This window comes from Apis dorsata, unplaced genomic scaffold (genome assembly GCF_000469605.1).
Source record: "Apis dorsata unplaced genomic scaffold, Apis dorsata 1.3 scaffold_99, whole genome shotgun sequence".
In the NCBI taxonomy this organism is placed as follows: domain Eukaryota; kingdom Metazoa; phylum Arthropoda; class Insecta; order Hymenoptera; family Apidae; genus Apis; species Apis dorsata.
This window is the reverse complement of record NW_006263397.1, coordinates 163039-178370: the sequence shown is the minus strand read 5'-3', so window position 1 is coordinate 178370 and position 15332 is coordinate 163039. Positions and strand designations below refer to the sequence as shown.

Genomic DNA, 15332 nt, shown 5'->3' with positions numbered 1-15332 from the left:
GCCCGAAGGGAACGAGAACTATCCGGCGCGCGTTTATCTGGCCGAGCGAGGGGAAGCGCGAGCCGGTGATTGGCCGATGATAAGGTTATCGCCACGGCTCACCAGGATCCCTCGCGAAAAAACGGCGGCGATAAGAGGAGGGAGTATCGGAGGTGCCTCGAGGTTGTATTTCTTCGAGAGAAGTTTATAAAGAAGGAAAAAATTAAATGTTAGGTTCAGTCGTGTGCGTAAGAATGCATAAACATTTGGATGTAGGCAATTTTAAATTTGCGTAGATGGAAACAGAGTGAAATAGGGGACTCGAAATATTTATCAACATTTGCGTTTGATTTGGCTTCCATCTTCAAAGATTTTCCATATTTTGAATGTATTAAAATATCTTATACATTTGCTTAGAATGTGTAAGGTATCTTTTAGTTGTTGAATTTGATAATTTTTAAATAAAATTTGAAGCTGTTCCTGATTTGCAAAAAGCACATAATTTATTCATGCTTGCTTTTTATCTATCTAACTATCAAAATAGTTACACATCATAATATAAAATTCTTTTTATAATATATTATCCATAACATAGATTACAAAATTCTCAATCTTGATTAATGTAATTTAAAAAATTAATTTGAAGTTTTTAAAAACAATTTAAGACCCCGTGAAAATATGTGAATAGTGTCTAATTCTAATATCTCTAATTTCACCGTACAACGGTCAATAATCAGAATTTAAGAAAAAATTAAAAGACAAAAGTAAAGGATCGTCGTAAAATCGTTGAATATTCTGTCGTAAAAATAAGAATCGTTTAACGAGTCTCGATGATAACAAAACGCTTAACACGATATTCACGACCCAAAATCGCCTTGGCAATAATAACTGCATAATTCGTTCCATGGTAATTTTAGAGATACCGTATAATAAACGGTGAAACATTATCGTTACTTTCGAAAACGTTCCACAATTTTCAACTCAACGTTTCAACGGCAATAAACACGATAAAATACCTTTTCTTGATAGTCGTCAACATTATCGTATTATCAAGAGTATACAATACATAATATCGAAATCGACATTGCCTAAACTGAACCCTAAACACAACAACGTTCCAACGATCCTCTGCGAAAATTAAAAATTAATTCTATTTATCGGAAGAAACCAATTCCCAAACTGATTCCACTGCCTCGATACATCGACGATTTCGATCGACATATCGCGTATATAAATATACGGCTCGATCGTACACTCGATACGATACTCATTGCATAAAATTTCCTTCCTAGTGTCTCGTGTTACGATCTCTGTGTTCCTACTACGAGATTGTGAGGACGAGGTTGACGTAATGTTTGTCAAGGTGGACCACGAGGAACGAAATGACATCATGGTTGGTGTCGTCATTTTCACGCGAATCATCGAGTGAATCGTGACGCGAATTTTCCGCAGCAGGATGAGCGAATATCAAGGTACAATTTCACGAGGATGAAGAAGAGGAAGGAGATGGATGTGCCAGAGATCTCAGGCTAATGTTTATTATTATCGATTAGTGGATATGTTTCCTCTTAAACGTAGTCATCCCACGGAAAAAGTATGCAAAATAGCGGAATATTAAGCGAGTATAATATATCTATGAACTATATATCCAATCAATGCCGTGGGAATTCCAACTTCGTTTCACGAACCGTGAAACATGATAAAGTTAATTCTGATCGAAAAATATTTGGATTTATGTGGTAATTAAATGCGATCAAAGGTAAAATTAACAAATGGAAACAAGTGATATTTTTTCGAAATAAATTTTTTTTTTTTTCGGTAATGAATAATATAATATGGAATGTATGTAACGAATGGCCGAGTCTAATTTTCAAAGTGACAGTGAAGCGATTACATACGGCGAAAAATTTTTTTTCTTTGAATCGTAACAATTTTTTTCCAATTCGACTGTGTAACTAATAACATTCCCCGCTATTAGTTCAAACTTTACGATCATATTACTTATGATTCATATATGGCGATAATTTTAGTGGACGCTTGGAAACAGAACATAAAAATGTAATTTGAAATGATAGTACATTATGTAATATATTTTTAGCATCTCGATAATATACTTGTTTTTTTTTTTTTTTTTTAATATTTCGCGTTAATTCGTTACTTCTTTCATTTCACTCGTAACGATATCTAAGAACGAGAGATCCAATTGTCGCGATATGATCATAAAATTTGAATTAATAACACAGAGAACGTTACTAGATCCAATAGGAAAAAATTGCTGCAGTGTTGTCAATATCGGAATGAAAACAAAAAAAAAAGGGGAGAGGAAATATTCCAACAAACGAATTTTTTACTTTGTGATACTTTAACAGGATTCCATTAATCTTCTTAATTAAAATGTAATAATCTAGCATTTCCAGATATCCAATATCTCTTAAAATCTGAAATCAGTTTTATCATTTTCTTTATCCATTTTTGCCGGATAATAATAATATACATATATATGTGAAACTTCGTAACTTTACTTGAAAGATAAAAAAACGTACATGTGAAATATATATCTTGAAAAAAAAAAATAAAAAAAACATCCTAGATAAGATATTTCAACGTAAGAAGATTTAATATACCTATACTCCAGTAATAAAATAATAACAAAATTAAAACTAGATTCTCACTCTACGCCATCAATTACACAAATAAAGTAACGTTTATCATTGTCATCTCAATTTTTATTTCCTTCGCAATACGTTTCACGCGTTTTAAAGGAATCTCTCGAATACACGTTCCTATCGTTACCGAAAGGGATTCGAACGATCTCTCTCCACCGTTTAAAATTTAATACTTGAACTTTACGAATAAAGTTACTTCGATAATTGATTGTTGAAGACGTAATAATAACAATCGTAAACAATTGGTAATACCAAAGCGTATAATCAACGTATATAACGAGCTAAACGTTACGAGCAGGCGTTTTGATTTAAGTAACTTTATTCGAAATTTTTACTTTTCCAACGGGTTCAACGCCGTTCTCTCTTCACTCACCGAAATAGACCGGTTTGTCGCACTTCGGACAATTGGGCATATCGAGATCTTCTCCGTGGAACTGGTGCGTCGAACAGCCTCCTCTCGACAGCGTGGTCAAGCGCGTACTGGGCCCGCGTTCTGCAAGGTAACGCGATTCTCTCTAGTTGATTGAGCGCGCGAACGTGTGTTAAACGTGCCGGCCTCGCGTGTGTGTGCGCGCGTGCGAGAAACCCGTGTTAAGGTCGCCCCGGCTACGAAAACTGGTATCTCGAACGCGTGTGTGTGTGTGTGCACGCGCGCGCGCGCACGTGCTCGTCCTCCATGCACCTATACGCGCATGGAACACGCGCGTAGATGTGTGCCGGAGCACCTGAACTTGCGGCGAGATTCGAAAGTGTCTTACGATGATTGTGTGCGTGTCCAGCCAGGTATATTATACTCGTAACGGTCCCGAGGAGGAGTCGAGAGGTCCGACTTCTTCGACCAATGAATCGACTCGAACCGATCCCGTTATCCATTGTTGACAGATTCGTTATCGAAAGCGCATACCCAAGTAACAGGGCTGTTCATGAGTATTCAACGCGGGCAGAGACGATTATACTCGCGCCTATAACGCAAATAACGGGGCGGATGTAGCTGCTGCACTTGGAATGCAACCGAACGGGCATTGGAGCTGTACCGGTTATATACGTATGCGGTTGAGAACTCGAGGTTGGGGTGAGATTGGAGATAGCTTTGGAGGAGAAAAAAGAAAAGAAAAGTGAAGAGAATAGTTGGATACGTGGATGGATAAGATGGATAAGAAATTTTGAGAAATGATCATTTCTTTTTCTTTTTTTTTTCTTTTTTTCTGCGCGAAGTAATTTATCAATTTATAGGTTAAGGTCGATACAACAGGAAAGTGCAAGAAATTAAAATTAGGATATCTTTCGTGTTATCTCCTCGATTCGTGTCGCGTCGATTTATAATGAGGTTTATAATATTTCATTAGGAGCGAAAATGGTATACAGAGTGTAGATTTGTGATTGACCACATCCTGTGATTGTGTAATATCTAACCGTTGTTGATAATGCGTCGGTACAAAAGGAGCTCGTTAAACCGGTGATGCGTGCATTGGAAAAGTGCATCTGGAATACAATAATAAGCGAAGATGAATGCTGGCGATGACGATCAGTTGAGATTGATCGCATCGATCGAAAATGGCGACGTGGAAACGGCAGTACGGATCTCTACCGAGAAATTCGATAAAAAATTCTTGAAACCTGTGGGCGCGTTTTACGTGACTGCCGTTCAATTGGCGGCTTGGCAGGGTGAGATCGAGCTGTTGGATTTATTCTACAAAAATGGGGCCGATATCAACGCTACGGACAAGATTGGAAGATGCGCCCTGTTTCACGCGGCGCATCGTGGAAATTACGAGGTGGTGAATTGGCTGTTGGAGCACGGAGCTTACACGGAAAACAGAGTCGGGATAGACGCTTGTTACAAGAAAATTCCTTCGAGTTCGCTCAACATTGGTCGAAACGTTAGTGCGTGAACGTGATATCGGTTAAAATTTATTCGATATATCTCTCGATATTTATCCTAATGAATTTATTGCCACCTAAAGCGATAATCGAATTGCTGTTTTTTTAGCTGCCTACGCCAGAATGTTGGGGAAGAACGGCGATGCACCAAGCGGTGAAGAACAATCATCCAGAGGTGGTGAAACTTTTGGTAAACGCTGGGGCAGACGTGAACGCTAGAGACGATCGTGGGATCACGCCGTTACTTTTAGCAGGGTCCAAAGTTGAGAAAGAAGATTCGAACGAGATTTCCAAATATAACTGCATCATCGATATCCTTGTATCTGCAAAAGTTTTTATTAACGTTATTCATCCTGATACAGGTATTATATACAAAATATTATATTAATGTCAAATCATATAAGTTTCAATGAGAATCATTAATTCCATCCAGAATTCATGAAAAATCATGAAAATTCGTCGTTAATTATTTGTGTCTTTTCTTTCTTTTTCTTTTTTTTTTTTTTCCTGAAATTACAGATACTACTGCATTACATTCTGCAGTCTTGCTAGGAAGTCTCTTGGCAACGAGAAGGTTACTGAACGGTGGTGCATGTCCTCTTTATCAATGCAAAAGCACAGGAAGTACTCCTCTTCATCTAGCTGCCAATGCGGGCAACCCAGAGATACTTTCGATCCTTCTAGAGAGCATATCTTCTCATCAAATCGATATTCGAGATAACGTATATACATATTTTTCTCTCCCTCGTAATTTTAACATTTTCCAACGATTCTTTCATAACATATAATCAATATATAATCGTTCTTCCTCTTCTTCTTCGTTCCATACTTGCATTTCCATACAGATTGATCGAACACCATTGCACAGAGCGTCTTATCAAGGAAATTCCAAATGCGTTGAGATATTGATCGATCATGGTGGAAATTTAGCCGCGAAAACCAGGACCGGAGTTACCGTCATCGAGGCAATATTCGCCCACATACCGACACCTGTCCTGTTGCTGAACGACATTCTCGATTCTTGCGTTAAAACGAATTGCAACAGAAGTTCTCAGGTAACTCCTACTATGTGATTTACTGTGCAAAAATGTCCCAAACATGTTTTCTGTCCTCTTTCACCGCAATCTGTTCAAAGATCATCGTTGACTTCAACGTGCTAGCGCCGAAAGGGGAGCTGCAAATGGGAGTAGTTACGTCCCTTATTGCAGCAGCCTCGAGCGTGGAACAATTGACGATACTGCAACATCCGCTGGTGGAAACGTTCCTCTGGCTGAAGTGGTCCAAGCTGAGAGTGTTCTTCTTTACTCTCGTCTTTATCCACGCCCTGCTGGTCCTTTCCCTGTCTGGTTACTCCATAACGATACAGTACCACCAAACTGATTGCACCCTGTTACGAAGAATTCTCGCTTCCTGTTCGACAATCATCTTCCTTCATTACACAATTCAGGTGTTGATGGTGCCTAAGTTAGTTTGCAATTGAAAAGAATAAATAAATAAATAAATAATAAATTAATAAGACATATAATAAATAAAAATTGATCGAATCTTACCCACCTTACTAATCTTTGATATTTTTGAAAACAAAATACACGTTATAGATATTATTTGAGACAATTGGAGACGTGGTTGTCGTACGCATGCTCCATGATATCGTTCACGATTTCAATGAACGAAGATTACGGAACCGAGATCACGGCCTCGTCGTCAGGGGAAGAAGGATTAAACGCTCGTCACCCCCCGCAGTGGATCTTGCACTCCATCAGCCTGGCGATCCTTGTTGCCTGGATGCAAATGATGTTGTTAATCGGTCGCCTCCCAATGTGCGGAAATTATGCGCTCATGTTCTCCACGGTGCTGAAGAATATTCTGAAGGTCAGTGAGTAATCAAGCGTGATGATTTGCCGCTCGCGATGCGAGTAATAATAATAATAATAATAATAATCTCTCCCCTTCCTCCCCGCCCCATCCCATCCACGGATCGAATCGACGAATGGGAAGGGACGACGAAGGGAAAAAAGTAACGAGGAATCCTTCGTTTGGGAGGAGGAAGAACCTCCCAATTTCCCTCGTTAAAGCGCGTCGAGTCGCGGTTAAACGGGCGCGAATAAAAAGCAGCCACATTCGACACCGTAAGAACACCGTTTTTTTTTTTTTCTTCCACCGGGAGAAGTTTCAACTGGGGAGGGAGAGGGTAACGTTAACCCTGATTTAATGTCGAGGGAGGGTTTTCTTTTTTTCTCTTCTTCTTCTCTCTCTCTTTTTTTTTCTTTTTTTTTTTAATTCCGTCTGTATGACGGAAAAGATCCGCATTTAGCCGAAACGAAAGGTATAAGAGAGCGACGAGCTCTTCCCTTCGGCGAATATCGTTAGAAATGAAAAGCTAAAGAGAAGGGGAGGGGAGGGGAGGGAAAGGAAGAAGCAAGGTTCTAAATGTCTGGTCGGTGATACGGCTCCCATCAGGACCCACTTGCCTACCCCTACCACTTCGCGCAGCCCTACCACCCTCTCCCGCGATTATAACAACGTGCATCTGGGGCTTTTTATTTCCTTTCAGGTTCTCCTAGCGTTCGTCTGCCTGATTGTCGGATTCGCGTTCAGCTTCGCCGTTTTGTTCCACGGGAACGACCAGTTTCGCAATTCCTGGAGGGCCGTCGTGAAGACCGTGGTAATGATGATGGGTGAGTACGAGTACGGGGATCTGTTCTCGGACGAGAAGAATGGGAGTTCCTTCCTAACAGCCACGAGCAGGGTCGTGTTCCTTGCTTTCGTCATGCTCGCTAGTATAGTCCTGATGAACTTGATGATCGGCCTCGCGGTCAATGACATCCAAGGTCTCGAGAAGGAGGTACGGATCCTTTTACTTTTTACGCTCACATCTCCTCGATATTCTCGTTTCCTCGACGCAAAGATCGATACACTTCTCATTCTTGCTTCGTTAATTCATCTTTCCTCAATTAACGAAGAAATATATTTATCGATTGATAATGAGAGATTAATAATTCGTTCCTTTCATTTTCACAAAATTTCTTTTCTCTCGGATGAAAAGGGGATCTGCAAATAACAATTTAAGATATATATATATAGTTAGAATAATATAATATTGTTAGAAAAGATTAAATATACGAGATATAAGGAGATATAATCGCGCGAATCTAGGGTCACATTCGCCAGTTGCTGAAGCAGGCCGAGTTCGTGGGCCATTTAGAAAGGCTGACATCACATCGAATCTTTCGCGGCAATTGGCTACATCCTCGGTTGGCCAGACTGCTAGACTCGAGGCGCATTCCCACAAAAATTACGTTCGGTTATCACAAATGTTATTTACATGAATCATTCTCCGGGATACCGACCAGACTGAGAGAAGCACTGTTCCTGCTTGCCACGGAAAACTCACGCCGCTTCGAAAGGTGGATAACTTGTCGTGCAACAAATGGGTAAAGTTTGGTCGCGCAGCGGTCAACCGCCGACCACTTTATCGCTTTAATTAAATAACGATTCAAAATTAGAGCGGCTTAGAAAACCCAATCTTTTTCAGTGGGCGTGAAAATAACAACGACAACGATAAAGTGGAGTTAAAGACATTGTTGGAACAAGTGTTGCTGCAATTAAGGATGAGTCATTATCCATACAGTATTGGACATAAGTTTCCAAAACACATTGGTATGAAAAATCAAATAGATCGAAGGAAAAGTGCTATATAATTTGTGAAAAATGAAATATTCGTATAACTGTGCATTATTGTATTACGCATTTGATATATTATTATTGAATTTGATGCATGAAATATAATTAATCGTGAAATATAATAATGAAATATGCATGCTTGAAACATATCATAAAGATATTATAGATGAATTTATAATAATTTTGTATAATAAAAAAAATTTATGTAAATGAATTTATTTAGGTACTATACATGTATATTAATATATTCGTGGATTCTTTAAAGAATCGATTTTAGAAATAATTTTATACATGATATACAAAAAATATCGATTAAGGATTATTTATTAAATTATAAGTAATTTAAATAATTCGTGTAAGATAAAGGGAATAGAAAAAGAAAAAGGATTTATTATATTTCTGTTTTGTTTTGTTTAACGCAAATTTCAATCGTTTATAATTTAATAAATAAACCTTAAGCAATATTTTTGTATAATTTTTAGAATCGAGTTTAATTTTTAGAATCGAGTTTTAGCTTTTAGAATCGAATCTCTAAAGATTTTCTACGAATATATTAACACCTTGTATAACCTTGTATGATTGGTAAATGTCGATATAGTAGAAAAGTTACATTATCAACATGACATAACCAAGATTTTATTAAATATCGATCTTAGCATAGATGTCTCTGCGATACCATTTTAGATTTTCAGTTATAATATTCAATTGTATTATGACATTTTGATCGTATTGAAAATTGAAGTGTGTACTGTAGATAGATACATTTATAATTAAAAATATATTTTGTAGTATGTAATTTATTATGAATAATTGTACTTTGTATTGATTGATTTAAAATCTCTTGTCTATTCAATACTCGTTGCATTTGCTTAAATTTTCGTGTAATCTTCAATGATTCTCTAGTGTGATTACAATCACGAATGAACGAACAATAAAAGCAATTTATACAATTATATTTTACATTTAATTATATTTAGGATAATATGCAGATTTCATACCATATTTCGATTAAAACGATAATTAAATAAAATTTTAATGAAAGTTCGTTTGATAACGTACCTTTACTCTCCAATGTATCAGTAATCCAATGTATACGAAGTACATAGATATATTTTTTAACATAATTCATTATTTTTGTCAAACTATTGATAAGTGATACCGTGAAATGTTATTAATCGCAGTAACAAATATAACTTTGTCAACGATCAACGTATGATCAACGTCAAGTATTCACATAATTGGTATGCTGTCAAAAAAGGCGGGAAAAGTAGGTATGTATAGACATTCTACGTGAAATGTGATAAAGATATCTTTATAAATTATAATTAATTTTTTACACAATTTTTATTAGAAATAAAAATATTTTACTTATTTATTTTTTCTTAAAAGTAATAATTAAATTCATAGCAAATTTTCTAATATATTGTTTTTATAAATATATATTTAATATGCAATATTTTTTGTATGACGTCATCAAGATGTCGAAAGCATTGGACAATTGTCTTCATTGTTTCGTACATCGGGATATTCATCAGAAGATTCACCTAAGTTTCGAAATTTGGTATGTCTTTTTTTATTTTTTCTTTTTTTAATACTTTTTCCCCTTATATTTTTACTTTTTATCACAATTAGTTTGTAACTTTTCAAGAATATAGTACGAAAATGATTCATGCGAAGTAACTAAAAGTAAGTAAAAGTACTTACCGAATAATTTCGTGCAGGTTTCATAATTGCAATTTGTTGATAAGATTTATACAGCCAGTAGAAAATTTACAAGCACGTTAATCCAGAAACACATGAACATGAGTCGTGTTCGTTGTCCCACGAATAATTAACGCGAAGGTTAACAAAGGTACTATATGCAGTGATTCTGATGTTTGAGGTTATTAATACGAGTATTATGCTTGCGTGTAAATAATCGAGCACGATCGGTCGCGTATATTTCAACGAGATATGATGTTTTACTATTCGAATGTTCACGATTGGAGTGCAGACACGTTATTTAATCTATCTAAAATTCATTACGCTTACTTCGATATAAGGTGCCGGATCACACGATCATACGATCACACATATGCACGCGACTCGTTTCTCTTTGCCGTGTGGTTTCAAAGATGGCACGAAAGTCAGCTTTGTTACCGGCTAATAAGGGGACTCGTGTTTTTGTTCAGATTTTAATTAAATACGGAAATCGGATAGGACAGTGGCCAGCGCATACATTATCATAAATTATCGTTCACCCGCGGCTATAAAGAAATCACGTGAGCACCTGCCTTAACGGTTGTAACTTGGACGAGAAGCGTATTTTGCGATTGCCAGCGCCACTTTTATTTTCACGAAAAGCGGCATTAAACGTGGAATCATTTCGTTATATTCTACGCTTGCGTCGAAAGAAAAAGACAGAGGCGTCACCGAGCAGGATAAAAAGATTACTTTAACAGGACGCATAATTTATAGGGTCGACTTTGAAACGTGCAACGGGGATCGGAGAAAAATTCACAAACGAGTTTCCTTCGTTCGAGAAAGATTTCGAGGTAGGACGAATATCGTAGAGAAATTTACACTTTGCATAAAGTCATTTACCATCGATTGATACAAACTTGCCGATTCTCGTCTTCAATTATAATAAATTATGATTTTCGAGGTTAAAAATTTTATTTTATATATATAGCATATACATACATATAAATTCATTGCATTTTTTGTTTCTAGATTAATTAACCAATAATACATTTGTCTATGTATGATTGAAATTGCAATCTACTTGACAAATAATGATTACAAAACAATAAAAAATCAACGAGTACAGTGAGTACAGTGAGTATAGTGAATGCAGTGAGTATAGTGAGTGCAGTGTTGAAATCCTCGCGGTATAATTCGAATTCAACAAAAAAAAGAAAGGACGATAAATCTGACAATTGCAAATGGAACTTGATAGAAGATAAACGTTTTTGCTTATTGTTTATTAGAATATAAGTGATTGAGTATAGTGAGTGGAGAATTGAGACAGAAGGATCGTAGATGGTCCTCTCGTACGACGAAAACGGCATGCAGGAGTCACGGTAGCAGTGGTGGCGGTGGCGGTGGTGGCACTGGCGGTGGGAGCAGCAGTGGCGGTGGTGGCGGTGGCAGCGACGGCGGCGGTGGTGGCGGTGGCGGCGGCCGATGGTGGCGGCGGCGACGACGAAGACGGTGCTAGGAGTTCGGGTGAATTCGTAAAGGTTCGGGTGGGGTCGGTTCGCCGCCTTGCCTGCCATGACTGGCCGGCCGTGGCCTCGCGGGGGGTGAGGGTGGGGGTGAGGTGGCGCGTCGGCGAGGGAAGCCGCGGCGGTGAATCCGGCGTCGTGATTGGTCGTCGCGTGGGAGAGCCGCCCGCCCGAGCTCACCGTGACCGGCAGTCGGCACCGAGCATCCAGGCAGAGCACATCGAGCCATCGGAGTCGGGGCGAGATACGCAACACGCACCTCGGAACGTAACCACGGGCACGATGGCCGTCCGGCGCGTGCACCGTCAACAACAACAGCAAGAACAACAGCAACGTCGTCACCGTCGTCGTGGTGCCGTATTTGTCGCGCGTGTTCTTCATATTTACCTGCATACGGAATCGAAACAACATCTGCAGCAGGATCGCGCGCTCGCTAAGGCATCGTGGCCACCATCGTGCGGATACGTGGCGCGCGGACTATGCGCCTGATGCACGCAATAAGAAACGAAAGAAAAAGAGAAAAAAACACACAATACACATATACACGACGACGACGTACGGAAAGTTGCTGGCAGCGCGCGCGTTAAATAACGACACACACCACGGGGTCCAGGGGCCATTCTAAAACACAATTCAACCTACATCGCACACGTTCCACCGTTACCTTTTCCTTATCCCCTCGTTTTCCATCGGTCTTGTGTATATCACACCTCCTTCATTCCTCTCTAGTGTGTGCCGGCCTTCCCACGCGGTCCTCGTATCTTCGCCGAGATTACGTTTCAGTTAATACGCAAGGAAACACGCGTCGGCCGTTAAATTTTCAGGCTCGTTGCCGGCCTGTTTGTCGTCTATGTCTTTCTCGCGTGTCTCGTTTGTGATCAATGTGATTGTCCTTCAAGCGTAATAACCATTTTTGTGTTTTGACTGGTGGTGCGTTCTATTTCGTGTTCCGAGAAATCTCATCTTACCGCGGCGTTTATTTGTATACTTACGGTGCAACGTTCTCGTTCTGTGCCCTTCACGAGAAAAGGAGAGAAAAAGAAAGAAAAAGTGTGTATCGAATAGAAGCCTAACCTCCTCCGTCGACGACGGTGGCGACGGTGGTGGAGGCGAAGGTGACGGTGACGGTGAACCGTTTCTCTGTGCTCTGTGTTATCCATTTCAATTTTTTCGTATTCTACGTTTTTGTGCGGTATTAGTGACAGAGAAGACCGAGGGAAGAAGTGTCTGTCTGTCGCGTCGGTGGCGTTCTTTCGTCGCGTTAGTCTCGTGTGCGCGTGACAGAGAAGCACATAATTGTGCGAGCAAGAGAAAGATAGCGTGCAACGCTGTTCCGACGGATCATCGTTAAGCCGGTTATAAAGAAGAGAAAAGAAGATAAGAAAAGAAGACGAATACGGAGCAGTGTCGCGTCTTCTGATCGAACGCGTGTTCTGTCGTTTTCGGTTATTCGCTTGCTTGTGTTGTATCCCGCGTCGTTGTGGAATTCACGCTGCATCGAGGACCAAATTTCAAAATTCCCGCGTCAGCCGTATCGACTACATAACCTCTCTTTTTTCCGTGACTCGAGGCGGACACACCTCTCGTGTTAAGTCGCCGAACGACAAAGACAGGAAAGACGGTGGCCGTCGCTCGGCCAGCAATAATGCCGCACGTGAGCAGCAGCGGCGGCGGCGACGATCTCGGCAGCGAAGACGAGGTCAAGGTCTTCAAGGATGAGGGCGAGGACGAGAAGAGGTCCTCCGAGAACCTCACGGAGGAGAAAAGTTCCCTCATCGACCTCACAGAATCTGAGGTGCGACGATTGAAAAAAAAATATATATATATGTATAGATATTATCAACGAATCTTTTATCTCTGCTACATTATTTATTAATAGAACTAAACGTGTGCATGTGTTCTTTCTTATTTCTCCTCGTTTGATCGTTGTGTGCAATGTAACGCGTCTCTGGTTTGATCCACCCACTCGATCGTGACAGCTTAAGGACGTCGCCATTAAGTGCATGCGTGTGTTTGCAGGAAAAGGGCTCGCTTGCTGGTGGAAGTTACTCGACGACAGGCAAGACGTCAGCGAGATCTGATCTCAGCCCCGTCTTCGGTGAGTGTTAATTATTTCTTTACTTTTTTTTTTTTTAATATCGAGAATAGATCTATAAAACGACGATTTTGTTTCTCTTCGTTTATAATTTTGTCAAATTAATTTTGGAGTACGCGAAAAATTCTTTGATACAAAGAATCATATCAAAATTTAACGAACGAAATTCACGTCAAACGCAATTACTAGATTACAATATATATATATAATATTTTAAAATGAATTTCTTAACACATATAATACTCCGAAAATGACATAACTTAGAAACGTTATTTCACCAGAAAATGTAAATTGTCTTTAATCGTAATAATATATAGTTTTATCAATCCAATCAGCAAGCCTAATTCTCATAAAATCAAATATTATTTTTAATACGTTTTTCTAGTTGTGTCATTAATAACAACACAATAATTCTTCTATATTTTATTGAAGAAAAAATTATAATCACTGAAAAATTTATTGGATCTTCGAAAACTCGTTAAATGCAGAAAAAGAAATTCGAAATAGAGTAAAATCGATTGAGAAACGCGTCACGATCGAAAATCATCCAGCATTTATTCGTCCCGTCGGACGTTTATCGTGACCGTTCTCTCTGGCCTATGAAATCTGATAACGTGTTATGATATTTTATGCGTGTCGCGGGGGCAGGGCCTGATTCATATAAATTAACGTCATTGTAGGTGGTTATCTTACGATCTGGTAACGTAATCTACTCGTGGCGAATCGCTTTTATGTCCTAATGATAATTTAGACGCTTCTGGTCTGGCCGCCGCGATGGTTGAATCGTCGTGGAGCATTCGTGGCGCGTGTTACTCCCGCCGATGATTAACAATCTGGCCGTGGTGATCGGTGAACGAGATTATCGACCGAGACCACGTATTATCGTTTATTGCACCCGTTCACTAAAAACGAAAAGCCGCGCGCACGTTTCTGATTTCCGTTTGCCGCGCTCCCACCGGAAACACCGGTATCGGTTTATTTATTCGTTATTACGCGACGAATTTTTTAGTTTTAATAGAAATTATAAATTTCGACGAAATTTTTTTTAAAAATCCAGAAAATTTATCTGGAAAGAAATCTATAATTTAGAATTTATCAAAATATATGTATAGAATAAGTATAGAAATATGAAAATAGTGCAGAGTTTTTAATACTTTTCATTGGTTAAATTAGGAATCGAAGAAATTTTATTTGTATAATCGTTGTTTTGGTATTTTAAGTTGAAATTTATTTGTTATAAATGTAATTCTTTTACTTCAAAGTTATTTAATACTTATATTTATTTGTGAGTTTTTTTTTTATTAAATAACAAAGAAATTGATATAAATATTTTCTCATTTAGAAAGACGTAATTATATTAATCCTTCCGAAAGTATCGCAAATTTTATCTCATTACAATGAAATATTTTTTAATTCCACAGTTTTAAAAAAAAAATTTCATTAATATTAAAGTATAAATATTAAAGTTCAAGTTCAAAATTTTAGCTGAAATGATGTCAGGTTATTTAATGTATAAAATGTTATACAATGAATCATCTTTTTTTCGTTCTAAAAAAATGTTAACACTATTAATATGTGCATTGAATTTAAATCCCAAATAAAAATTATAATATTTGAGAAAACTTACTATCCTGTTTGAAAAAGTAGTACACTTAACTTCGCTTATTGAAAGATGACGAAGAAAATTTTGGAGAATCGCGTCAATGGGGAATGCACGTGCATCGAAACACGCGATTCCATTCACAATTCAGTTTCTCAAGTTTCGTTCCCCTGTCGACATATTCTCATCCTCGATTACTATCGCCTTTTCATTCATAGTTT

The 15332-nt window shown here is 38.5% G+C and overlaps 3 protein-coding genes across 4 annotated transcripts in view; 2 read left to right on the top strand and 1 right to left on the bottom strand.

Moving 5' to 3' along the window:
* Positions 1 to 3419, bottom strand: part of LOC102676177 (cysteine-rich protein 1-like) — an 8857-nt gene extending 5438 nt beyond the window's left edge. Inside the window, exon 1 of the mRNA XM_006612100.2 lies at positions 3019 to 3419. Coding sequence (XP_006612163.1) covers positions 3019 to 3058 — 40 coding nt within the window. The 5' untranslated portion in view covers positions 3059 to 3419. The remainder of the gene's footprint in view (positions 1 to 3018) is intronic.
* Positions 3420 to 3984: 565 nt separating this feature from the next.
* On the top strand, positions 3985 to 8353 carry LOC102675945 (transient receptor potential channel pyrexia-like). Of its 2 annotated transcripts, none has more exons than XM_006612098.2 (9): positions 3985 to 4525; positions 4636 to 4888; positions 5046 to 5248; positions 5372 to 5581; positions 5662 to 5990; positions 6125 to 6398; positions 7081 to 7371; positions 7683 to 7960; positions 8062 to 8289. In XM_006612098.2, the coding sequence occupies exons 1-9, from the start codon at positions 4151 to 4153 to the stop codon at positions 8225 to 8227; spliced, it is 2379 nt and encodes a 792-aa protein (XP_006612161.1). In that variant the 5' UTR covers positions 3985 to 4150; the 3' UTR covers positions 8228 to 8289. The 2 variants fall into 2 exon arrangements, with proteins under 2 accessions (XP_006612161.1, XP_006612162.1); XM_006612099.1 differs by having other exon boundaries at positions 4151 to 4525; positions 7683 to 7933; positions 8062 to 8353.
* Positions 8354 to 12862: 4509 nt separating this feature from the next.
* Positions 12863 to 15332, top strand: part of LOC102670974 (protein pangolin, isoforms A/H/I/S-like) — a 38219-nt gene continuing 35749 nt past the window's right edge. Inside the window, exons 1-2 of the mRNA XM_006612242.2 lie at positions 12863 to 13211; positions 13436 to 13514. Coding sequence (XP_006612305.1) covers positions 13062 to 13211; positions 13436 to 13514 — 229 coding nt within the window. The 5' untranslated portion in view covers positions 12863 to 13061. The remainder of the gene's footprint in view (positions 13212 to 13435; positions 13515 to 15332) is intronic.

What these genes read in the sequence shown, in the direction of transcription:
- LOC102675945 (XM_006612098.2), top strand. Translation starts at nt 4,151, where the DNA reads ATGAATGCTGGCGATGACGATCAGTTGAGATTGATCGCATCGATCGAA. An exon ending in CGTTATTCATCCTGATACAG is followed by an intron (nt 4,889 to 5,045) that starts GTATTATATACA and finishes CTGAAATTACAG; the next exon opens with ATACTACTGCATTACATTCT. An exon ending in TCCAAGGTCTCGAGAAGGAG is followed by an intron (nt 7,372 to 7,682) that starts GTACGGATCCTT and finishes GCGCGAATCTAG; the next exon opens with GGTCACATTCGCCAGTTGCT.